Source organism: Perna viridis, chromosome 4 (assembly GCF_037379345.1).
Source record: "Perna viridis isolate PV_CMFRI_1.1 ecotype Kerala chromosome 4, ASM3737934v1, whole genome shotgun sequence".
NCBI lineage: Eukaryota > Metazoa > Mollusca > Bivalvia > Mytilida > Mytilidae > Perna > Perna viridis.
The window spans coordinates 12058404-12084727 of NC_142448.1; the positions used below are offsets into that span (position 1 = coordinate 12058404).

The window sequence follows — 26324 nt, forward strand, 5'->3', positions numbered from 1 at the left end:
AAAAATATAATGTCAAAACAATTAAAAGCAAATGCCCTTCACAAAATATGGACATTTATATCTGCTGTTAATTGTTATAGTTTGAGGTTGTTAGTTGGCCAGATAAAAAAACGATTTTTTTTCTTTCAGTGGTCTTCATCTCCAAAATTGACTTGTCATTTCCAACGGGACCAAACAGTTCAATTTTGCCAATTACAGTCATGAATAAATACTGCATATTGTTACCTGCTTTAGATATCTTACATGATTCTGTTAAAATGTTTATTCAGTAAAATATCAAAGTTCCCAATAGCTTTTAGAAGATGTCTTCTATTTGACTTGACTGAAAACTCAGATACATGTGCAAACTTAAACTTTTGACCCATCCCCAAAAAAGCCATCATTGGGTCATGGCTCCATCCCCCCCCCCTGACAACCTTCCAATACAAACTAATAGGTCTTACCATCAGTCCATGTTGACTCCATGTTTTATTCTGTTCAGCCCAGTAGAAACATCCCAAAACATACATTGCCACATCAGCCATGGGAGATATCTCTGTTATATCTGGTTAAGAAAAACAAAAATGGATAAAGTGAATAAAGTAAGTACGACGAGTCAAGGCTAAAATTCTTTTACATGAAATAAACCTAATATATTCAATTTATCAACAGTTTTTTTTATTCTATTTAAAAAAGAGTGAAGAACTTTTCTTCATTTAGTTCTGATGATAAGATTCTTCAGTAGTGTATTGCAAGAAACTAAGTTTTGAGGGATGAAATTATCCTGGTAATTTAAAAAAAAAAACAAGACAGCATGTCCTTACTATACATAAGTTTCATTGGTGATTTGAGAGGAGTTTGAATGACAAAATATGGAATAGAGGATAGTCTGACTGGCATGTCAATATCAATTTAAGCTAACTAACTGTAATCAGCTTCAAATCCTATGTAGACATTGGTTGGTAAGGAATCTGATCCAGTCCATAGTCCATTTAAATCCATCTCAATAATATAACAATCAGAACTGGCTTCATACACAGCATTCTCCTGTACATGACCCATCATGTCATATGAAGTCTGGCTTGGGATGATCCCCTTCCTGACATAGTATGTAATATTAGCTGTGAGATCATCTGGTCTCAAGATAATGACTGGTATCACGTTAGTCTCATTAATTCTTATTTCAATGAAAAACATAGGAGATTCAGTTGTTGCTGACAGGTTAACATATGTGAAATTCAAATCCAGCAATCCTTCTGGATAATGGTAGATATCTATTTCAGCTGGAAGGTTTTCAACATCAATTCTTTTTCCTCCAAACTTCAGCAATTCAAAGACAGTAACCCTTGACTTGACACTAGTCACACTTTTGTCTACAGTATATAAGTTGTCTGATGTCATTATCTGGAGTTAGAAAGCAAGAGAAAAATAAGGTACATGTATATCCTTCTTTTTTAATTCAAAATATAATTAAATGGAAGAAACACTTCACAGTAACAATATGCAAGAATAAACTGCTATGAAACAATTTTATTTCATTCTGAGGGTTATAAGCTTATTGTTACTACATTACTCTTTAAATGATATCAATGCTTAAAAAACACCACAGGGACTATATTGATAGATAAACACATACTTTGATGGTTGTGGTATGGCAGCGACCATTTTTATACTGAGGGGAGGGGATTGGATTATTTAGAAAAACAAATGAAAATGTTTTAAATTTAAGCCAAAAAATCCTGGTGCTGCTGAAAAAAAATTATTTTCATCGTTGTGCTAAAAAATTTCTAACTCAACAAAAAATCCCAAGTCCTCCCCACAAGAAGAAAATGATCTATACCTAATGGCTATAATTGATTACAAAAGAAAGTGAGATATATCAATAACTGATTACAGAGAAAGTAAGATATATATATTGGTCTTAATACAAACCTCAACATCCACAAATTCTAGCTGTGTGATCATATCAGGCAGTGACCTAGTTTTTATTGTCTTTAACCCTGTAAAATCCATAGTCATATTAACAAGGTCAAGGGCTTCTTTCCTCTGAGCCTGGAACTTGACATTGCCAACTGGTACAGAGATGACCTTAGAAGATTCACCAGCTACATTACCAAGGAGCAGTAACCCAGTCAGGTTATGTACAAGATTAATCATTTCTATTGCATTATTACCCTGGAAATAAATTATAGTAAATCATAGACATAACAAGAACAAAACTAATGTGTTATTTGAATATTGAATTATTTTGGATTAATTAAAATGTGTTAACGATAGAAATGGCCAGGTTACCATAAAAGGAAGTAGAGGTATAACAGACCTGAAATAGTATTCCCCACTGAGTGTGTACCAAACATCTTGTGGAATATTTTTAATGCCCACCAGATCAACATTCACCATTCTATAAGCTGATTTGCACGAGTGAACCTGGACAAAAACAAGTAATTTGAACTACTAACCCCTAGTACCAGTATGCCATTATGGAGGTAAGTAGGTTTTCCTCGACTTCTGTTACCTAAAAAACCTAACCAATTAGCCATGTCTTGTTCAAAACTTATTTTGGACCAAGATTTGGATTATGTTTGATCATAAGGCAAGTTACATTGAGAAATGGATTACTAATTTTACAGGCATTCAGTATTCCATATCATTTTAAAAACTTAAATCCTTGAATAAATCTAATAGGTCAATACATCTATAAAGTTACATACAATCTGAACCTATTTATTTCAGCTGATTTTTTTGGAAAATATAACTTTACTGCATTTTGTTTATGATCGGTTATTTTGGTTCAAGAATTCTCAAACAAGATTTTCTAAATATTAAACAGCTATGAAAACTTCTTTTTTTTAGATGAATTTTAAAATAGCTGTTTGTAATAATCATGCTGTATTTGAAATAAGTGGTTCAATAACAAAAAGGCCACATATTTTTATTTTTCATACGAGTAAGCTGTAAGAATTCTACTGAAGAATTAGACAATTAATAAGAAACACTCTTGTAAAACATACTTTAGGTGAACGAGTGGGAAATTCAGAGTAATATTCCTTTAAGAGAAAACAAACCTGCATTTCTTCATTTTTCTCTGCCCTACAAGACACATTAAATAAGACTTAATTCTCTAAGGCATTCATAACAACATGTTTAACATAAAATCATGTGACTTTTCGACCTATAGATCACCCTCTGCATGATTTTTATGTGGACGGATACTTAAAGTAAATCAGGAGACTATTACGTACCTTTTGAAGTTTTTTATCACAGTTAGTATCACATGTTTGGTCATACTTGGTCTTCTGACAAAACGTTGTTATACTTGTTAACAGACCTATAATAAATTAACATAAGTCATCATGAATGCATAATATAAAACTGAATAAAATATGAAAAATTTTAAAAACAAATGCTCTTTATCTCTACAACTCTTACCCTACCAGTGCACCTATTCAAAGACTTAGTTGGAATTTTAGTTTCAGCTCATTTATTCAGTATACTTGCCAAATTTTGTCAGGTTTTTCTACATGCCTTTCCTTGACTTATTTTTTCCAGAAGTTGAATAGTTTATCATTGGTCACTACATGGTTTCCTTGATTAAAAACTTTTAATACTTCAGAACAATACTACAATGTAGTTGTCATAACTACATGTATTACTGCAGTGTATTAACTCTTTCTAGATATACTGAACCCACAAATACAATGATTAGTTAATATCAATTACAAAGAAAATGTTCAAAAAAATGGGGTTTTTTTATAGTAAAGAAAAGGAGATGTGCTATTTTTTCATATCCAAATTATTTTCCTAATTAAATAGAGTATAAAAAAGTTCCAGTTCAAAAACCCTAAAAATACATACAGACAGGGTAAAAATTATAACAAGTTATATATCCTACAAAAGATCTGGTCCAAGCTCTAAGAATACTATAGAGTTTGTTTTTGTTCTGTGTTTGTTTTCTTTGCTTGGTGTTTGTTTTTTAATTCTTAAATTTCTGATTTAGCTAAGTCTGTGGTTGCCCTTGGTTTTACTTTAATACATGTGCCCTAATGTGAAACTTACTTGCAGCCATGTTTTCCTTTTCTTCTAAACTTAAAAAGTTAGATAAACCTGTCTCTGCTGATGAAACTAGACCACTGAACAAATCTCTCATTTTATCCTTAAAGAATAAAACAATTTCAATGAGTGTTAACTTATCCACATAGAAAGGTATAATCTAATGTCTACACATTTTTCCTTCATGTTCAAACAAGAAGCTGTCAGAGAGACTGCAAATCAGACTTTCCTGCACAAATATATTTGCCCCTGTAAGTTGTTTGTTCACTGTTGACTCAAAACCAAAAGATGCAGACATAATCACTTAGGTTCCATTATGTCAGAAAACATTATAGGCAGTAAGATTCTTCAATAATTTTTTTGTAAAATGGAAGAATTTGCCAATAAGAATGAAATTCTTGACTTTTATTTTGTCATCTCAAACATAATAATAAAATTTAAAAGCAATGGACAAAATACTTTTCAAATTATTGAACAGAATAAGTTCAAAGTCCCTATTCCCACAACAAAAAAGGCATCCACTTGGTAACAAAAAACTGATATTTGTGAAAATCAAACTTGACTTATTATTTTGTACTTTCAAACATCATATTAAAATTTGAAAGCAATTCAAGTTATTGAAAAGTTCAAAGTCCACATTTCAACAACAAAATGGCCATTTCTTATAAACAATAAAAAAATTGATATGTGTGAAAATCACCCTTGATCTTTATCTTGTTATCCAAAACATTATATATAATTTGAAAGCAATCGTCTAAGCACTTTCCAAGTTCTTGAAAAGGCAAGCATAGCAGCAATCTGCATGCACGCCTTCCCTGACACCTTATACACTTAACTAATAACCAACTTTTCCCCTTGGAAAATCTGGTTAATAACTGTATGTTACGAGATGGCATTTATTTCTTTTTTACATATTTTAAACTCTGTATGTCAATGTAGCTGATGACATCAAGCTAACATGCAACTGAAGTTTCTTTGTGGATAAATCAAGTTTTTCCACAAAAAATATGATTTCCCTTATACCTGTGAGTCAGATTGCAAGTCCTCAGTGGAATCCGCCAGTCGTGACAGAATAGCTGTAGTTTGTTTTACATGTAACCCATCTTGAATCAGGTCTTTGTTATCAAACAACATTGTTGTCAGGTCATCTTTCAGCTGAAATCATAGGTCAATAAATAAACATCCTTTTAAAATGTTATGACGATAAGTAATTTGTACTGTATGTGTATATGACTATGGGATACTTGGCTTACAACAGCCAGAGTTAACAAATTTAAAATTCAACTTTAATTTTTCATGTGTTAAACATACCTGGTAATCATCAGGATGGGAATCATTGAATTCAGAAAGTCCATCACAAAAGGTCAATATACAGGACATATCCCTTTCTCTAACACACACATTAGATTCAAACCCTTGCAATACAGCATGGCCACTACTTTCATCAAATGGATTCACCTAAAACATTTAAAAAAATTTGACTTTTTTTTTTACATAATTAGAAATCTGTGATTTGGTGGCTATTATAGATTTCCTCCACATCCTGTCAAAATATAAACCAAGTTGTCAAACAGGTACTTGTTGTTGCCTAAGCAAATAATTTGACACCTGTAAAGTTGGTATTAAAATATCAAGGTAGTTGCAGAGGATTCTGTTCAAAAAAGGTGTGAAGGACATAATGATGGAAAGTTAACTTCGAAGCAGAGGTACAAATTTAATACAAAAGTTATCTACAGATAAAGCTGATTCAACAGTTATCAATGAAGACAATATCACACATTTTAATATAAAAAAAAATATATAACTACAGGAAAAAAATCTTGAAATTAAAATTACAGCACTGAAAGTTCAAGAATTTTCATTCACCAATAAACTTTTTTTTCCTTAAATAAATCATTTTATGGGTTGAGGAATGATGTGTGACACCAATGTGTAAAATACTATGGTATAAACTTTTATAATTTAGTAGCACAAGAAAGCATTGCTATGATGGCATGGAAGTACTTGATATCAAAACAAAGTTCTAACAGTTGCATCAGAAGCCTTGATTTGGCTTGTATTTCTTTAGCCAAACAGAATTGACAAGGACCTTTTTAGCTCTATCAAGTATATGTGCAATTGGCCATATCACTAAAAACTAATATAATTCTTACCTGTACCTCCAAGATGACATTTGTTTCAGCTTCTTCCTGATCAACTATATCAATTATAATGTTAACTTTATAATTAAAATCTGCCTTTCCTGGAGGTAGAACCAACCCAGGGGTTTTTCCCATAGGTGCCTTCACTTGAAAAACTGGTATTTTTGGTTGTTCTACATGGTCCACTACTTGGTAGGAAAAGGTGAATGTGTAAGAGTACAGGAATAAGGAGTCTGTTGTTAAGTCCCTGGTTCTACGTCTAGATTCATCTTTCCAATCAATGCATCTAAAGATGAACTTGGAATTGAAAGCTTTACCTGGAAACAATAACCAATGATAATGGTATAACAAAATCTCAAACATTCAATAGTTTCACTGAAAATGGAATTGATATTTTTTTATATACAAGTTTACTCCCATCCCTACAAAAAAAAAAAACAGCAACATTATAATTTACAGTTTGGTCAGAATAAATATACCATCTCAAGTTATATGAAATGGTGTAACTTGTAAGCAGACTAAATCATAAGTCTAAGATGTGTGATTAAAAGCTATGGCAACATTTGATTTTTTTCCAATTTGAAGAATCTTTTTGTACATCATCAAGATGTAAAACAGCTCATACACTTAGACCTTGACTCCTACACTAATCGATTCACATGGTTTTCTAGGAATATATTGTCTACTATTCTAGCTAATATCCATTTACATGAGGTGACCAGTTCATTCACACAGGTTTCCAGATTTCTGCATATGTACAGGAATTTTCTTTCACTTCATTTATAATAAGAATTTCTGAATATTTAGTAAATACAGATCAATTTCAGCAAGTGATAAGAAAAATAAGTCAGAAAAACTGTTTGCTTAGGAATGACAGAAGATGGAAAAGTATAAGCCAATGAGTGATTCTGCATAAAAAAGATAACATATGATACACATCAGATAATACATGATTGTCCCAAACATTTTTTTGTTGTTGGAAACTTCAGTTGATTTTGAGCATTATTTGTGCAAAAAATGATTAACAATGGCCTTGAACCCCTATCTGTCTGGACCGTCTTTTAAAATCTCTGTATCGGATAACATACCAACAGTAATTTGACTGGAGCATGTACCACTGTAAGGTGGATACACAACATGGAGGAGTTTAACAGTAAAGGCAGAACCAGATTCAAGTCGAAGTTGGTAGGGCTGACCTTGGCCTAAATATCCTGGTTTTATCATCAAGTTAGCACCATCAACACCTAAAATCATAAATATTTTTAAAATCAACATTGATGAAAACAAGAATAGAATGTTTTAATTCTAATCAAGAGTATAATCAGATGCACGTTTTTACTGTAAAACTACTGATTTTCACAGAAATCAGTTCAATTACACAACTATTTATTTGTATACTCTTATATTTATCCCTTGATGGAGGAACATATTTGCAAGAGATTTTTTTTTGCTTACAAAATCCCTCATGATAACAAGTTGGTTTCCAGCTAATTATTTTAGAGCCCTCTTATTGTAGTTTATCTCTATTGTACAGATTTTCTCAGGGACTTTTTCCCTCTTGTCTGTTTATTACCATCCATCTTTCTTAATAAAAAAACAATCATTATAATGTATGATTATACCATTTAATGGTAACAAGCCAATGAAATTCTAAATGAATGTTGTTTTTTTTTTTTTGTTTTTTTTTTTGCTAGGAAGGTAGTAAGTAAAAATACAAATGAAAAAAAAATAGTCTACACAAACAAAATAAAATCATAATAAAACAGCCAAAATAATCCACAATAAAATGCTTTGCAGGGTACAGCTTGATACAACGACCCAACAGAGCTGGAAACCTGAAAGTTGGAACCAAGATGGACACACCATTCAAGCTTGATAAAGCTCTGAATTTAAACTATTAAACATTTGACACAGGATAACAATTTGAGAAGAATCCAAGTGGCCACTTTTTGGTCTCTAATTCCTAAACTGTTCACATAAACAATTTCTAAAATAAATCTAAGCCTCCCTTCAGTGACATGGCACCTTATAATTCATTTTCAATGAGATCCATACACTTATACTCAAGTTATTTTCCAGATATCTTGAAATTGCTTGTTTCTGGTCTCCTTTGTTGTCCAATTCACATCCCATAAACTCAATTGTGATACAATTTTAAGGACATCTTAAAACTCACATTAACTAATCTTATCTTGCAGTCTTTCAGTTTTTTAAAAAAAAATATATTCTGGCAAAAATCATTGGAATAATCATTTTTATTAAATAACTGAAAGTCTACTACATGTACCTGTATCAGTCCAAGTGCTGAAGTCCAGGATCTCTGTACCAGCATGGAATAGTCTCCATTTATAAGGTATACCTAGTCTGGTATTAGAAGTACATGTCTCACACAAACCCTTGAACCTGACTGGTGCTGTAGGACTTACTACATCTATACAGTTCTCCATACATCTAAAGTAAAGTTCCATCAATTAAAAGGCTATACATACAGGAATAACAAGAAGTTGCATAAGTTGTCATGCTAGACATCCCTCACTCATACAGAAAGTTGTCATGCTAGACATCCCTCACTCATACAGAAAGTTGTCATGCTAGACATCCCTTACTCAACAGAAAGTTGTCATGCTAGACATCCCTCACTCAACAGAAAGTCGTCATGCTAGACATCCCTCACTCATACAGAAAGTTGTCATGCTAGACATCCCTTACTCAACAGAAAGTTGTCATGCTAGACATCCCTCACTCAACAAAAAGTCATCATGCTAGGCATCCCTCACTCATACAGAAAGTTGTCATGCTAGACATCCCTCACTCATACAGAAAGTTGTCATGCTAGACATCCCTCACTCATACAGAAAGTAGTCATGCTAGACATCCCTTACTCAACAGAAAGTCGTCATGCTAGACATTCCTCACTCAACAGAAAGTCGTCATGCTAGATATCCCTCACTCATACAGAAAGTTGTCATGCTAGACATCCCTCACTCATCAGAAAGTTGTCATGCTAGACATCCCTCACTCATACAGAAAGTTGTTATGCTAGACATCCCTCACTCATCCGAAAGTTGTCATGTTAGACATCCCTTACTCATACAGAAAGTTGTCATGCTAGACATCCCTCACTAATACAGAAAGCTGTCATGCTAGACATCCCTCACTCGTACAGAAAGTTGATATTGGACGGCACCCAGTTGTCATGCCAGACATCCCCCACTAAAAAACAAGAGTTGCCATGCTTGACATCCCTTACTCATACAGAAAGTTATCATGCTAGACATCCCTCACTCATACAGAAAGCTGTCATGCTAGACATCCCTCACTCGTACATAAAGTTGATATTGGATAGCACCCTAAGTCTAGCTTACAACATGTGACCATCAAAATTAAATCAATCTATTCATTGGGAATCAATTATAATTGTGACTAACAGAATGACAGACAAACAAAATTATTCAAATATACCACCAACTTGTTGAGTGGGGGTATTATTAGAAAAAATAGTATAAAGCAGTTATGGTGTATTGTAACTGGCAACGTGACCTTAATTACATCTTTCCAAAACTAACCTCTTACTCATTCTATAGCAATTTTGAGTAAATAAACTCAAATATCTATATATCTCTTAATTTTTTTCTAAGGCTAATTTCTAGATATGATTGGAAAAAAAACTGACATACAAAATTTCATACCTCTTATAGTTTTTGAGATATATGTAGAAATTGGTAGCTTGACCCTGTGGTCTAAAAATAGCAACAGAGGCCATGTCATTACACTTGATCTACATAATCTATACAACTGTTAAACATTAGACATTCCTAAGGATGTTAATGACCAAGATTGGTAATAATCCACTGAGCAATCTCGGAGAAGAAAGTTTTTTTTTTAAAAAGGAAACGACAAAGACGGATGCCAAGTGATGGCAACAGATGACATGGCCTTAGGCCTAGTGAGCCAAAAAAGAGGGTGTTGGGGAATTAGTTAGGAGAAAAAAATCCAACAATATCCCTGGATATTGCAGAAAGTATTTCTAATAACTTACTTTAGAATGAGTTCTTGGACATCTGGTGTAAGTATATGGATCTCCTGAGCTTTGGCTGATAATCTGTTCCCACTAGACATCATTGCCACAAAGTAGTATACAGATTCATTGATCAGAGAGCTTGGAATTGTTACTACAGTATAATTTATATTGACAGGATCCAAAGTTGGAAAGCACGAGGAAGTTCCAACCTGAGATATGTTAGCTCCACTGATGTTAAATGGTGATGAATCTGTACGGAACCAGCAGTACCAGGTCAGATTATACTTGACCCCTGTCAATGGGAAATCTGGGTCATAAGACCAGGAGGCATCAAGTTTCAATGGAGTTTCCGATCTCACTGATCTTTTGTCATCTCCCTTTATAAGAACAACTAATGGTGTTTGAGTGATCCTTATATAGACAATAGCAGTGTCATTAAATTCTTCATAGTTTTCTATTAGGACAGTCACATTTATCTGGAATGTTCCATAGTCCAATGTGTTTTCTGGCAATATAAGGTATGGCAAGGTTGTTGCACTTAATGGGGCAGGATCCATTCCAGGATCTTGTGGTGCTATGTTCCAGTCAAACAATACAGTCTGTAATGGATCACAGTAAGTGTCAGATATAGCTCTTACTATGATATTGTCAGAAGCAAATAATTCTGTTGGTTTTGAAGGATCTCGAGATAGACCATAAATCATCACATCTGGATAAGAACATGGGAATTCAAGAATTGTGAATTTGTTTATAAATATTTCATATGACACCTCATTTGAAGCATTCATAATCAAGTCATACTGCCCTGGTACATCAAACTCTATCCAGAAAACCATTGGATTTCCTGCAGCATAAGTATAGTTCATTCCTTCAAAGCCTGGTTTGCCCAAGCAGTGGTACCCACCAACTAACTCAGTGATATTACCCAATTCAAAATTGAAACATGAGTTAGTACCAGCCATATTCATCTCTATAGTGAATCTGAATGGAAAATTCATCTTTCCAACATGTCGATTAAGGACTACCACACCCTCAATTTTTTCCTGCACATGAATGGTTAAGATTGACATAACACTGCCAAAAGAACTATTGGCTACAACTTGAACATCGTAATTACCAGCTTGACGAAATGATTTAGTAGTATTAAAGGCAGTATTAGGAGCAGTGTATATATAGTCTGTAGAATCACTAGTACTGTCACCATAGTCTAGTATATAAGCCATCTGTGATCCAGCAATTATCTCCATGGATAATGTAATTACTTCATCAATAGCTGCATAGTATGTGTTAGAAATGGCTGTTAGATTCATAATTGGTCTACCTACTACAAGGACCTGGGTGAAGTTGATGGAACTAACATTATTCCACATGACAGCATAGACAGTATAGATTCCATTGAATGTGTAGTTATGAAAGACAGTCATAGAGGTATCAATGAAATCTACTTGAAATTCATTTATAGTCTCTCCATTTCCGTAACTTATATTCAATAAAGCATTAGTTGGAACTTGTAATTCATGAGGAACTGTGAAGGTCAAATTCACAAGGTCAACTGGATTTTCAACATCCCTAGCAGTGAATAAGACATGGTCAACAGGAATTTCTATGTAAATGGTCTCAGTAAGTGTTGTGTTTGACACTGAGTTATCTAACTCACATTGTATTAAATATACACCAGGTTCTGTAAATGTATGATAGATTTTGTGCTTAAGATTAGAAAGGCCAACATCATCATCAATGAAATAGGTCTCATTTACGCTACCGTCTCCATAGTTCATGAAAATGTTAACATTTGATCCATTACCAATTGATAAGTCAAAAAGAACACTTTCGTTTACCCGTGCAAAAACAGTATAATGTAAAACGATGTTAGTCTTTACAACATCAACAAAAACAATGTTTGACAATTCAAAAGGTCCTGATACAGGATTCCATGCTGTGATATTGATCTCTTTAACTCCTGTCCAGTTATATGTCATCATCATAATATTCAAAGTTACTGTTCCATTTGGTTGATGATAAAATGGTGACAAAATTGTCTCTCCATTAAGTTTAATTACCATGGAAACATTAGATCCTTTAATCATGGATAGATCAACAGTGATGTTTCCTCCATATATAACTGAGACCGGTGTTTCCATTGTCAGATTAACAATAGGATCTATAGCTATTACAGATGACTGAACAGAAGCCGATGACAACATGTTGTTACACGATACATTTATCTGGAAATGTTCTTCATATGTGTATATGTGAGTAAACTCAAATAACATACTTGAGTTCAATTTATACATTGTGTCATTGCATCCATCCCCAAAGTATACTTCACATGTAATTAAGTTCCCTTGTACAACGGTTAGCATATAAAGTTCATCTGAGTCTGTTGCCACTACATCTGTATGGTTGATAAAAACTGCCTCAATTCGTTCAAACACAGTGACATTAACAAACACAACAACAGAACTTATTTCATTCATGGCAATGATCTCTATAGTATACAACCCATCAGTTTGATAAATAAGCGTGGTGGAATTATATTTAGTATAATACACATCCCTGCCATCAGCAGGATTGATTCTATACCCAGCATAAGTTCCGTCATTCACCAGAAAGTCCAAAGTTATACTCTCATTCTTCATAATATATATTCCTTCCACTGTGGACGTTACATTTAGGAATGTTATACTCGATGGTTGTATAAACTCTCTCAAACCAGTAGCCTGTTGTATCGGCTGACTACCTATGCACGTCTGAGAAATTGTGAGATTCTCTGCATCAAATATGTCCACTATATCAGGGTCAGGAGTAAGACAGTAACATGTCCCATGTACTTCATAGAAGAAGGCATATGACATGTTCTTGCAGTAGATTGAACAGGTTTCTGTATGTTCAATCATGGCTTCATGTGACACTGAGGTATTGAACAAGCATCCAGCAGATTGAGCTAAAAATAGTCAAACATACAGTACCTTCATTATTGTGCTATAATTATATTTGATTGCTTTTTGACTTACTTAGTTTAATTTATTTATTCAAATCTTTTGGTCATTTGTTTGTTACAAAATGATGACAAGCTTACAGACCTTTTATCATTAATTCTCTACTTCTTTAGCTCGCTGCATTTGTTCATTCATAGCTGAAAGTTGGCTAATTGTAATTGAAAATAAGTGCAAAAACATTCTTTTTTTAGTACAGCATCAAACAGAGAAGGTACTTTTATTCAGGGATATCAATTGTCAAGGTATCTATATGTTCTTCTTTAAAACTAGGAAGGTACTTTTATTCAGGGATATCTATTGTCATGGTTTCTACATGTTCTTCATTAAAACTAGGAAGGTACTTTTATTCAGGGATATCTATTATCATGATTTCTACATGTTCTTCATTAAAACTAGGAAGGTACTTTTATTCAGGGATATCTATTGTCATGGTTTCTGGTTAATTCATTAAGTTTTGATTCATAGAATGTAGCAAAACCTCCAAGTTTTTATCAGAAATAAATCATTTCTTAGGAATTTGAATTATCATGATAACCACTTGAATTTGAACACAATGACCATTGTTCTTTAACAGAACTTTTTGTAGATTGTTCTTTGGGGAAACTCTTCAATTCCATGCAATACTAAATACATGTCTGCATTATTTGATTGCACTGTTGTAGCTTAACTAACCAAACTACAAAGTTTAACTCATCCTACCTGGTATGGAGTCAAGAGTGACTGGCATAAATAAATCACAGCTTTCATCTATTACAGTATTATTAGTTACGTTGGTATAGAGGAAACATGAACCGAAGTATTCATGATGACAATGTGTATATCCCTCACACTGACTGTCAACACAGTAATGGTGGCATTCATCTCTAGAAACCTCCATGTGCTCATGTATAATGCCACCTTCTGGACTAGTATGTACTTGATGCTTCATAATGTTGACTGAAAAAGAAATCTGATACAGCATGCATATATAAGTTCAGTCTGTTTTTATTCAACACTGAGGAAATCTGTTAAGCATTAAAAAATTGACACACAACAAGGTTTTAAAACTTTTTAGTCAAATGTCTAAAAAATGTCAGCACTTCTACAAAGTCAGAATACATCAAATTTTACAAGGAACAATATTAATTACAATTCATATGGGTTTATTTACCTCCACTTTCAATAAGATTTTCATCATGCACAGCTCTATCAAGAATATTAAGCTCATCTACATCAAATATCCCTCGTACATTACTCTCTATAAAAGGACTGCCAATTATAAACTCCTGGGTTGTCACTATTGGGGGTGACAAACGAGTCTGCATGATGGAGTTCTCACACACAGCAAACACATCATCTACAAAAACTCGGATTCCAAATCTTTGGTGAAATGTGATGGTGATATCACTCCAAACACCATACTGGATATTGAACCAGGTCAGATACTCATGAGATGTAGTCCTGACTTCAACTTGGAAATATCGTCTAAATGGTAAGCTTTTATTCATGGCAGTGAATGTCAAGGCAAATCCTATTCCATCAGGGTTGTCTCCCCCTGTTGTCATGATTACCTGATCAAGGTCAATTTCTTGCACAAATCGTAAAGCAAATTTCATTGTAAACCCATGAACACAAAGGTCAATGTTAGAGAAACAGATGTCAGTTCCAAGGTCAGTGGTCAAGTTGATTTTATCTACGCCTGACATTAAACGAGCAGACTGGTTTTTGATCCCTTCAATCATTGATGCTGCATGGCCAGTCAAATTATCAAATGTAAATTGGAACTTGTGATGGAGGTAGGTATTATTCTCTGCAAAAAAGTATACTTATACAAAAATACCTACAACATATTACCAGTTGTATATAAATATGGTAGCAGTATCAGAATAAATGAACAAAAATGTATTAGGAATATATGGTAAGGATGTAAAGATTTTCTTCAAATACGTCAAATTATCATCTTTTTCATTGTACTTTAATTACTAGCAATCAAAATATGTGAAATTCTATGTATAGTACAATACAGTAAGTACATTGCTACAAATTCATTTCATGTCATAATTTGTACCTATAACAATGTGAGTGATATATATGCAATATATGAAGCCCTTAAGGAGGTAGACCTAGGGTAAGGGACACAACTCTTTGTTTGTTTGTTTGTTTATTGGGGTTTAACATCCGAGCAGCAATATTTCAGCTATATTCAGACAATGAACATGAAATGGATGATAAAATGAACATGAAATGATAAAAAAAAAGATGGGTCACAAGGACAACAGGGTCGACAAATTTGTTCCTACTCGGGGAGAATACCACAGTAGGGTTCTTTAACTTGCGAGGAACGTGGCATCTTTCCCAACACGGTGCACCACTATTGTTTGCGGTCAGGTTTTCCGTATTATAGCCGGACAACCCCAGCATGTAACATGCCAGGGGTACCCCATTCCACCACCTGGGGCACACATCCCAGTTGCTCTGTGGGAAGAGCGCCTAACCCCCGGCTAGGTTTCTGAGCACTATTTAGTCGCCTTTTACGACAAGCTTAGCGCTGCTGCAGGCCTATTCTTTTAAACACCCGGACCTGCACGGGGAGACACAACTCTTACAAATTATTGGAATGTTTGTATTCAGCATTTTACATTAATCTCATGTAAGCAACAAAGTAACTTGGGCTAATTTCATTCTGTTTCAAATGAAAGCTTGATAGGCTTTGTTGAAATTGAATATGATAAAAACATATCCCTGAATTCAGGAGTAATGTCCCTTACCCTAGGTCCACCACCTTAAGTTAAACAGGGATGTCAGTAGTATTTTAGGTAGCAGGAAAAAAGAAAAAGTAGTAGGTAAACTGACGAAATTTTTGAAAATAGAATAGCCGTCAAAAGATGAGTAAGTAACCATCCAATTTTGCTGACTGACGGCTTCTATTGACATCCCTATTAAATAATCTCCTTTTGCAAACATCTGCTAACAACTATCTTGTTTAATGTACAGTTGTCTATATAATTCAAATCTTCACATAATATATTGTTGAAATACATTGAATGGTTTAAGAGATTTTTAAAAGGTACATGAAAAGACAGATAGAAGACTGACATACAGTGATTCTTATGCTCCAACCTTGTTTACAAGTGGTGTATAAAGATATTGTTTAGATTTATTCATGATCAGTTGTAGAATTATTGAAAAAAAGCAAAACAACTGAAGCAGCTGCTCAAAAGTACATGGGACACCATCCCTTTTCTTTTTGATGTAAAAGGATTAATAATTACTAATTGTGATAAATCAATTTACCATAATATTGAAGAAGATCATTCTCGCTAACAGGACTCCTGATAACCAATAGTTCATCAATACCACCTTTTGTTCCCACTGGTAGGCCTGTCTGGGCAACTGTATCATCAAACTGCAGCAATGTCACAGGGTCTGCAACTGGGGTAACAGTGTTTAGGTGGACTTCTGTCATAGTGACACCATTCAGATTGAATAAGGTAGTCCCATTAATAAACCATGTCACCGATACCTGAGACCATGTCTTAGGTACAAGGTCAAAAGGATATTGTTTTTCAGTGGCTGTACCATCTCTTATTGTTAGCCAGAATTTATCAGCCAGACTGAAGTGCAATGATCTGAAGTCAATTTTGATTCCAGTGTTTTGGTTTATATTGCTAAGAATGTTGTAAGAGTTGATATAGCCTGGTGTCATAATCCAAACAAACATCGTGAAACCTTCTAGGCAAGTAGTTTGTGATCCAAAACAATCATAAGCGAACTGTCCGATGAAGTTAACTGCTGTGGGACTGACAGAATCACTGTAGATGGCATTCCCAATGTACCCAGCCAGTTTATCGGAGGTTGAACCATCTCCAAATGGACTCCTCTTGTTTACATTATCAAAAGGAAGAGTAAATCTAGGGAACACACTGTATACTGAAAGAACACACACCAAATTATTTCATGTATTTATAGACTAACAAAAATTAACTATAGCAAACATAAATTTGAGGCTACATTAAGAAAATATGTCAAGCTGACACTTCAGTGGTGTAATATATATTTTGTCAGATTTAGTTCGGACTTAACTTGATCATGAATTGGATTAGGGTTCAGTAATTTTGTTGTTCCCCTTATTTTGCCAACAGAGCATTTTCTTACCAGAATCTTAAAATATTTTTTTTTGGAAGTTCATATCATATTGTGTAGTGAGAGATTGTGGGGTTTCACCATAAAATAATATTTTCAGCAGAAAACTAAACTGAAGTATGGTAAAAAGTCACAGAATTAAGGATAATTAACATTTTCACCAATGAAGGCTAATTACTGTAAGTATTTGAAGTACAATTACCTTCCTGTTTCAGTGGTAACAACATCAGTGTATAAGACTCAGTGTACATGAGATTATCCACCATAAACAGAGCTTGGTTGGATCCATTCCAGCCAGAACCAAATGTTATATCAGCTGATACACCAAACTCACGTATCATTACATCGTTAGGGTCAATATTCAGTGTTATGGGCGTGGCAAGTTCTCCATTAAGATAGATGTTGGTTTGTGAATCTGATGACACACTCACAATCACATGTGTCCAAACAAATGATGAGACTGACACTGTCTGTGAAGTAAAGGATGCTCTGTTACGGATGTTGATACCCAGTAAATGGTGTGTACTGTCTCTTATTATATACACTGCTAAACCTGATGAATTCTGCGACATCATGTTGGTATAGATCACTTGTTTTTCATCAATATCTAAGTTATCTAGTGTCATCAACCAGAATCTAATGCTTAACCCATTATGGCAGTAGTCAAAGTTAGAAATACAGTCATCAGCATGGACAAATGTTATGTACGAGTTGTTAAATATTAGACTTTCATTGGTCAACCCTCTTCGGGAGCTAATATCCCCTTGTTTGATAAATTCTTCATCATCTATGTTAGAAACATTTATATAAAATGGAGATTCTTTAACATCTGAAAAAAAATAAACATTATCATTAAAGTTAATTTCAAATTTTAAATGAGAATGGAATTTTAAAATAAACTACAATAGGAATATTTAGCCAATATATATATGCCAAGATAATTGAATAAGTAAGGAAGTGAAAGAGATAACCTACAAACCTCCTGTATTAGTTCTATTACTAGATTGGTTATATAAATTTAACTAGAAATACTGAAGGCTCAAAAAGAGATATCACCCCCACTTCAAATGGACTTAAATGTAAAACACTTGTTGAATTATCTCCCTTTGGCATCAACCAACATAATTATATTCCCATGCACATGTACATATAATAACCAACCTTCCTGTAAAATTACATCAAAATCCCTTGAGCGGGTTAGGAGTTGCACTTACCATGTAAAACCCTTAATTTAGATCATCTCCCTCTGGAGTCCTCCAACAGTAATTATATTCCTTCCTGCACATCTACATATGATACCCTACCTCCCTTAAAAATAACATCTGAATCCCTTGAGAGGTTTAGGAGGAGTAGTGCTTAAAAGGTTTTTTAACATGTAAAACCCATAATTTAGATCATCTCCCTCTGGAGTCCTCCAACAGTAATTATATTCCTTCCTGCACATCTACATATGATACCCTACCTCCCTTAAAAATAACATCTGAATCCCTTGAGAGGTTTAGGAGGAGTAGTGCTTAAAAGATTTTTTAACATGTAAAACCCTTAATTTAGATCATCTCCCTCTGGAGTCCTCCAACAGTAATTATATTCCTTCCTGCACATCTACATATGATACCCTACCTCCCTTAAAAATAACATCTGAATCCCTTGAGAGGTTTAGGAGGAGTAGTGCTTAAAAGATTTTTTAACATGTAAAACCCTTAATTTAGATTATCTCCCATTGGAGTCCTCCAACAGTAACTGTATTTCTTCACTTATATCTACATATAATACTCAAACTTCCTTCGGAATTTAATCAAAATCCCTTGAGTAGTTTAGAAAGAGTTGCGCTTACGAGGTTTAAACATGTAAACCAATGAATTTAGATAATCTCCCTTTGGAAATCTCCAACAGAAATTATATTTCTTCTTGTACATCTACATTTGATACCCAACCTTCATATAAATTTTCATCAAAATCCCTTGAGCAGTTTATGAGGAGTTGCACTTACAAAAAATGTGGACAGATGGACGGACAGACACAGTGATTCCTATATACCCCCCCTCCAAACTTTGATTACAGGGGGTTTAATCACATATTGGTTAAAACTCCTTTTTTGCATAATCCCATATACATATACTGAAAGGTTTTAACTTTGTCCATTATTAAAAAAAAATTTCCTCCAATATAAATGACAGAAGATTTTCATTCCAAATGACATTTCATTATAATCATCATGTATCAACTTTGTGCAGTAGTAAACTCAAGCATGTGATGTCGAGAACACAGTTTTAACTGTTAATGATGTAACTATTTAGAGGTTATCCATGTAAAAATCAGGCAGATCCTATGATATGAGAAGTACAGAGTACACTTTATCCCACTGATAATGTTCTAATGTAATATATACACCATATGTATGTCAAAAGTATAAAGTTCGTTTTGAATCGACAATGGATGGCTCAGAAAATGACTAATAAAGTTCCCTAACAAAGCAACCAAATTTTGCTCAATTAGACAGTTATCTTCCTTTTTTCAATGCTTTTTATATAATTTATTTCTCTTTTAATCGTTGTAGTTAATCCAAAACCAACATTCAACATTTTGCATTTGAGATATGAAATGGGTGAATTTTTTTTTTTATAACAAAACTTGCTATATGGCACTCACTGCCTGGTATTTGCCTGAACACCATCTTAAAAGTTACTGTTAGCATTAAATGTTAACTACAATTCATAATACTGAATTGGGAATTAACTCATATAGTTCTGGGTTGAAAGTTTTTCCTCTGTTGGAGTGTAGTATTTTCAAGACTAGATATTCCAACATGTAACTTCATTATATTTTATAAATTATAGACAACTTACACATGGGTTCCTTCTCACACAAGACATTGTTAATTCCCGTACAACTCTGATCAATCCATGTTCCATCCCCAAGTATCATTACACATCTCGGCATAGAATCTGTTGAAACAAATGCTATGGATGCCATATCTGGAAAATCTGGTTCTCTGGCATTTGGTTGTCTGATTGGAAACAAGATGTCACCTCTTGGCAATTGTGTCAGATCAACCCAAGCAGCAGCATTAGATTGGAATTCTGAAAGTATTCATCATTAATATAAAGACTTTAGTACTTATTATACAAAACTCAAAAACAAAATTATCTGTAATACATTTTACAAGGAAACTTTATGTTCTGTGAAAGTACCGTTTTTGTTAATCTTATAGGCATTATATTAAATACAGTTGGCAATGAAATGTAAAATACTATTAATGAATCAAAATATCCAAAAATTAAACACCACTGATACAAAAATCCTTTACAGTAATATCAAAAACTACACTGTACCTGACCACAACAAATCTGACAGAGCCAGTCTGGTTTCCATATCTGGTACCCTTGCCAAATAACCGTCCAGATTCTGACAGTCAGTAGTTCCTCCTGTATAAGAGTTCTGAGTGGGTGATACATAATAACACCTATCTGATACTGCAATATAGGTCCATTCTTCTGGGCATTCATGTTTAGTTCCTAAAAATATTCAAAATATTTCACATCAGGCCAAATCATCATAATTTTAACAATAATGGTTAATGTGACAAACAAAAATTGTTAATGTGACTAACAAAAAATTATAGACCTGCACTTAGAAAAGGCAAGGTTTAAAATTTTCAAAATTTGAAAAATCAAAGGACAATTATATTTTTGTCTATTGTCTTTCATTTTGAATAGACATATTAATATCCCGCCAAACTTTCAAATATATATCGATCTAAAGTAATCTTATGATGAACAGAACTTGCAGTGCTTGAAAGGGTAACCAATACTTACTTTGATCATTTTTTTCAAACCTTATTGAGAAACAGCAACACAACTTAATATATTCTCTTCATCAGAATCAAGTAGAAATATATAGTATGCATATATAAACCAAATATCACACAGATAAAACTGATCAAATGTAATGATTGTATTCCTATAGGAGTCTCCCATTTTTAAGTCGCTAATATAGTAAGCCATCGACTTCTTGCACCCATAATTTCAGCACTTAATATTTGCATATGTTTTGCATAAATATGTAGCTATGTGTCACTAAATGCTGCGGATCCTCGCCATGTTTACCACCATAGGGTCACAGTTCTAGCTTCATACAAGATAAAAATGTACCTCTTAAGTATCATACACATGTGTTCTACACTTGTACAAGAACAGGAAGTTTACATGAAATGATTCGTTAGCTTTGACCATTACCCAGTTTCCGATTCAGATACTGAAGCCCGCTACAAGACTATATAGGCCATATACATTAGCACTCCCCGATATTTATGAATATTCATTGCCAGCTGCTTAATCTGGTTCATTAACTGGTTTCCTATTCAATATTTCAAGCGACCCAAAGATCGCTACAATGCACCTTTTTTAAAACATAAACACATGTCTATGTGTGTTTTTTGCTTGTATTAGAACGGAAAGTTTACATTAAAAGATAAAATGATCAGTTAGCTTTGAATTTATGTAATATTACCCAGTTTGCCATTCAAACACAGGCGTTCATTACAATTTATTATATAAAGGTCATATATATATATATTATCAGGACACCGAAATCTATATATAGCCATTCGGGTCATAACGGTTACGAAAGTGTACACAATAATACCAAGGGAACCAAGCAAGTCACCCAATTTTAGAGCATAATGCATTTGTACCATTTTGGATATTGAAAGTATGCCAAAATCAGTGACAGTGAATATTTGACAATTGGCAACCTTGAAGACTTCAGTCTTTGATTTAACTTACCAAATAATTTCTTGATTTCTACATCTTCCAAGTAATTATCCACAACAGTCATTTCATCAATTATCATTTTACCACATGTTAAAACTTCATCAAAGGCAGAAGCTCCAATATATATTGGTCTACTATCAACTGGAACAACTGCCTCCGGAATCTTGGACCATTCTGGGTATTGACCGAAGTCTGCAGTAGAGTGCCCATTCAACGCAACTTTTAGTGTGAGGTGAGGATTCCATGTAAAACTCAGGTGAAGCAGTTGCTTTTTCATAATAGTGAAGTCCAAAGTCCATTTGTCAGTTCCATTTATAAAGATAGCAGTACAATTAACTGTAGTTGGATCAGTCATGTTGACACAGGAAATACTGGCTCCATTTTGATTGTCATGAACATTGCCTCCCATTTCAAACAATGTAATCACCCCTGTAGTTGGAGAGACATCTATAACTTTAACCCAGGCAGAGAATGTGAACCCGAAAAAGCAGTATCGGACATCATAAAAACACTTAATCTTTTCATTACCAGAAATATACAATGCTGTGTCATTCAAGAGTATTCCATTATCATGTATCACAGGCAGGTTAGAATAATTACCATCACCAATAAAGCTTATGGTAGCATTAAGTCCAATACTGTTTGTTTCTGGATTAGTCTCATTCAGTTCCATTGAAAAGTAAAACCCACTGTATTCTGCAAGAAATAAATGGCAAAAGTAGACCCTATTGTATTTGGTCGATGAGCATGCTCAATATACATTTCTGAGGGATAAAGCTTGGGTAGAACAAAATAATCTTCCTCGTGGAAGTGTGTATTGAGCATTCTTCATGCATGCTTATCGAATATCCCACAGTTAGCGTAAAAGGGTCTACATAATATTAAACAGAATATAAGGGTGCCCATTTTAATGTCTTGCTAAACAGAAAGGACAGACTTTTTGCCATATTTGTAATTAATTACAAAACCCAGATTACATTCTCGTATGTTAAGTTTTTCTATAGCACTCAGTATTTATGAAGTGAGCTGTCACTTACCCAAATCTAAATTGCATTCCTGAACAGTATGATTGTCTATAGCATCTAGTATATCAGGGTCTACTGTTTCATTCTTTATCCCAGTCAAACCAGCTAACATGTACTCAGCACAAGATTTCAAAACTAAAACAATGATAGAGTTTCATTTATGTGCAAGATAAAGTTTGCAAATGACATATTTACTACTTTAATTGAGGAGCAAAACTATGTGAATAAATATCATACTGTAAATTTATTGATGTTCTCATTATACTAATTTCCACTATTTTCTCAGTGTAACAAAAAAACGTGAAAAATAGTACCTGCAAAATCAACTTTTAACACTATATCATAGTAATCATTTTTTGGAACCCGAAAATTGATAACCGCGAATATGTTCAGTTGACAGAATCCGTGAAAATTAGCAACCAGGAAAATTAATTTGTTTACAATGATAAACATAATGTTGTGTGAGAATCTGTTTCAGCTATATCTCCAAGTAAGCTAGAATAAAACTATAATACAGTTATACTCCAGCAGAAAGAATAGGTTTCAACTGATTAATATACTGTAATTACATGTTCTTATTTTCACAATAGCTGACTTTCAAGCACTTTGTAAGTATTTCAGTTCCCATTAACTTGAAAATTACTTTATGTTAAAGAGTTAATATGCATATTTTTGAGCATGTATTTTCATGAATTATTACTGATCATGAAATTCATGAAAAAAACATAAACTGCAAAAATCAGTACAATTGCAGTAACAATTTCACATAGTTGCAATACTAACCATACATTCTAGATGGCTCTGTTGCATATGGTAGAAACTTCAAGTCATCAACATCAAATGTTCCCTTATCACCAATTCTCATGAAGGAGTTAGGGTACACAGGCAGGACTCGTGATTGGACAAAGCTTGTTGTCTTAGTGATAACCTTAGCAGAATTTAGATACATGTTGAACTCAGGTGTGATGAAATCAGCTGATAACACTATGTGAGACCACTCCAGCAGGTAGATATAAAACTCAAAAGTAACTCTTGTTCTATCATACTCAATAGATAGGTAGTATTTATCAACTGTTGTGTCATACCAAATCTTTGTTGAGTCAATAACTCCTTCAGAGTGTGATCTGGTTCCTGTGTAGAGGAAGGTCTGGCTCTGTAGTATATCTCGTGGATATAGCCATAGGGATAGGGTATAGGCATCCTTACACACATCTAGATAAAAAACAGAAATCAGGCAAAAATATTTTCTTATCAATCAATGTAGAAGTGAATATATTCACATACCCAGTGTCCCTATATAGTACAAGTCTTAGTAATAAACAACAGAATTCAATAATGCCATTCACTTTACCAACAGAATGTCAAAACAACATTTTCAGTTTTTTTTTAATATTTATGTGACAATTGGCAAGAACTACCCTTAAATCAACAAAGGACAGAAAGACAGACAAGAAAGAAAACAAATAGTATTGGTAATATTTTTTGATAAAATACTAGTACAAAAGAATATAAATCAACATACCATTACTGGTAAAGCACATGAGTGTTTGTTCTGGTACTGTGATAGCAGGTACCAGTCCAGTAGGGTTATCTATCTTGGCAGCAGTCAGAAACAAGGAATTCCTCCAGTAAGTCTCCACTATACTCTCATCAATAATAACATGTACATTTGTCTTTGATTTCTCTTTAGGTTCGTCAAAATCTATTATTCTGAGAATGTCTTCTAAAAGTAGATTCAAGAAAAACAGTGATGACCCTAAGACTAACACGATTCTTTAACCTTGTAAGAAAACCAGAAAATGTTACTATGTCAAGATTGAAATTTGCCAAAGGTGAACTGTTCTGATCATTTGACAATTCCTGAAATTTCTGAATGTATTTTATTTACATTTAGGGCAGGATCCTTTGTCAGAAGTACCAGTATATGAAATTTGACTCCACACTCATATTTGCCAGCTTTAGCTGACATATTATAAAATATGAGTTTTAGTAAATTGACTTGAAGTTCTACAAGAATTAAGTCTTACCTTTCTGCTTATTTTCATAATCTTCTAAAAGATTAGTACCAAATTCCAAGTCTTTAATCAATATATAGGAATCCATCTCTAATGAACAGTTTCCAATCAGTACATGGGATGTATTAGTAGATTCAGCTGTAGCAGGGAACACTGGTGATCTCTCTGATGGAGGTACAGTCCTCATCAAATTGAAATTGATGAAGATTTTCAGACCAACATATTTTTGCCATACAATATTTATATGAGTCCACTCCTTCTGGAGTAACACTGGAACATCTGTCTTGGTAATGTAGTTCAATTCTTTTATAGCTATGGTAACAGTGGTCCCACTGCAAGATTAAATAAATATCACCAAAGGATAACCTCTGCTTGTCTATTTCATGCCCTTACCTAGGTTATCGATTTCCATTCAATCTATCAATTAATCAAAAAATAATCAAATCAGTCGTTTAAATATAAAAAGATACACAAAACATTAACCACAAAAAATGTTGAAGAACCAATTCGCTGGTTTTCATAGTTTGGTCAGGCGACAAATTCAAATTCTCAACGAAAAGTAAAATTCTCATAAAACTCCAGTCCACAAATTCAAAAATTCACTTACTAAGGAATTCACCAAATCAAAAAAATTTACATAAAAAAAAAAAATAAGTTTCTTCTTAGTATTTAAGTTATACAATTTTAATTGAATCAATTATTTTGTTATAACTTCAGAGTCTGTTATATTTAAACTTATAACAATCTTACTTCCCATCAGTGACACCTATTTTAACCCCTGTTGTACCATCAGTGACTGTATCTAAAACCATACACTCTGTCACATTTGTTGCATACAACCAAAAAGACGCCCCAAAGCTATGCTTGCAGTGGTCAAAGGATTGAAGACAGCTATCATCATCTGTTACATTGTAAATCAGTCCAGTGGAATCATTAGCTATAGATAACACTTGTCCAAGAACTAAATCATTGTGTGTTGTAATATTATCAGCTGAGTCAAGGTACAGTATGGTACCATCTGATTTAAACCCCTGTATGGTGTTGGATGAGGAGTTGTAGGATGACATTGTAAAACTATATGTCTCTGTGGTAGGTCCTACAAGAAACATATTGAATACTAATGTATACTAATGTATACAGTCAAACCTCGATGTGTCGAACTTGGATGAGTCGAAATCTCAGATACCTCGAACTAATATA

The 26324-nt window shown here is 33.7% G+C and overlaps 1 protein-coding gene across 1 annotated transcript in view; it reads right to left on the reverse strand.

Moving 5' to 3' along the window:
• Positions 1 to 26324, reverse strand: part of LOC148618876 (uncharacterized) — a 90669-nt gene that overhangs the window by 13882 nt on the left and 50463 nt on the right. Inside the window, exons 39-61 of the mRNA XM_088578207.1 lie at positions 25875 to 26220; positions 25137 to 25456; positions 24632 to 24832; positions 23893 to 24321; positions 23122 to 23244; positions 22097 to 22780; positions 20645 to 20827; positions 20159 to 20392; positions 17515 to 18141; positions 16464 to 17099; positions 14341 to 14979; positions 13890 to 14126; positions 10210 to 13135; positions 8458 to 8621; positions 7259 to 7414; positions 6183 to 6487; positions 5341 to 5487; positions 5053 to 5184; positions 4036 to 4132; positions 3222 to 3307; positions 1912 to 2154; positions 906 to 1383; positions 444 to 544 (exon numbers count right to left, since the gene is read on the reverse strand). Coding sequence (XP_088434333.1) covers positions 444 to 544; positions 906 to 1383; positions 1912 to 2154; positions 3222 to 3307; positions 4036 to 4132; positions 5053 to 5184; positions 5341 to 5487; positions 6183 to 6487; positions 7259 to 7414; positions 8458 to 8621; positions 10210 to 13135; positions 13890 to 14126; positions 14341 to 14979; positions 16464 to 17099; positions 17515 to 18141; positions 20159 to 20392; positions 20645 to 20827; positions 22097 to 22780; positions 23122 to 23244; positions 23893 to 24321; positions 24632 to 24832; positions 25137 to 25456; positions 25875 to 26220 — 9494 coding nt within the window. The remainder of the gene's footprint in view (positions 1 to 443; positions 545 to 905; positions 1384 to 1911; positions 2155 to 3221; positions 3308 to 4035; positions 4133 to 5052; positions 5185 to 5340; positions 5488 to 6182; positions 6488 to 7258; positions 7415 to 8457; positions 8622 to 10209; positions 13136 to 13889; positions 14127 to 14340; positions 14980 to 16463; positions 17100 to 17514; positions 18142 to 20158; positions 20393 to 20644; positions 20828 to 22096; positions 22781 to 23121; positions 23245 to 23892; positions 24322 to 24631; positions 24833 to 25136; positions 25457 to 25874; positions 26221 to 26324) is intronic.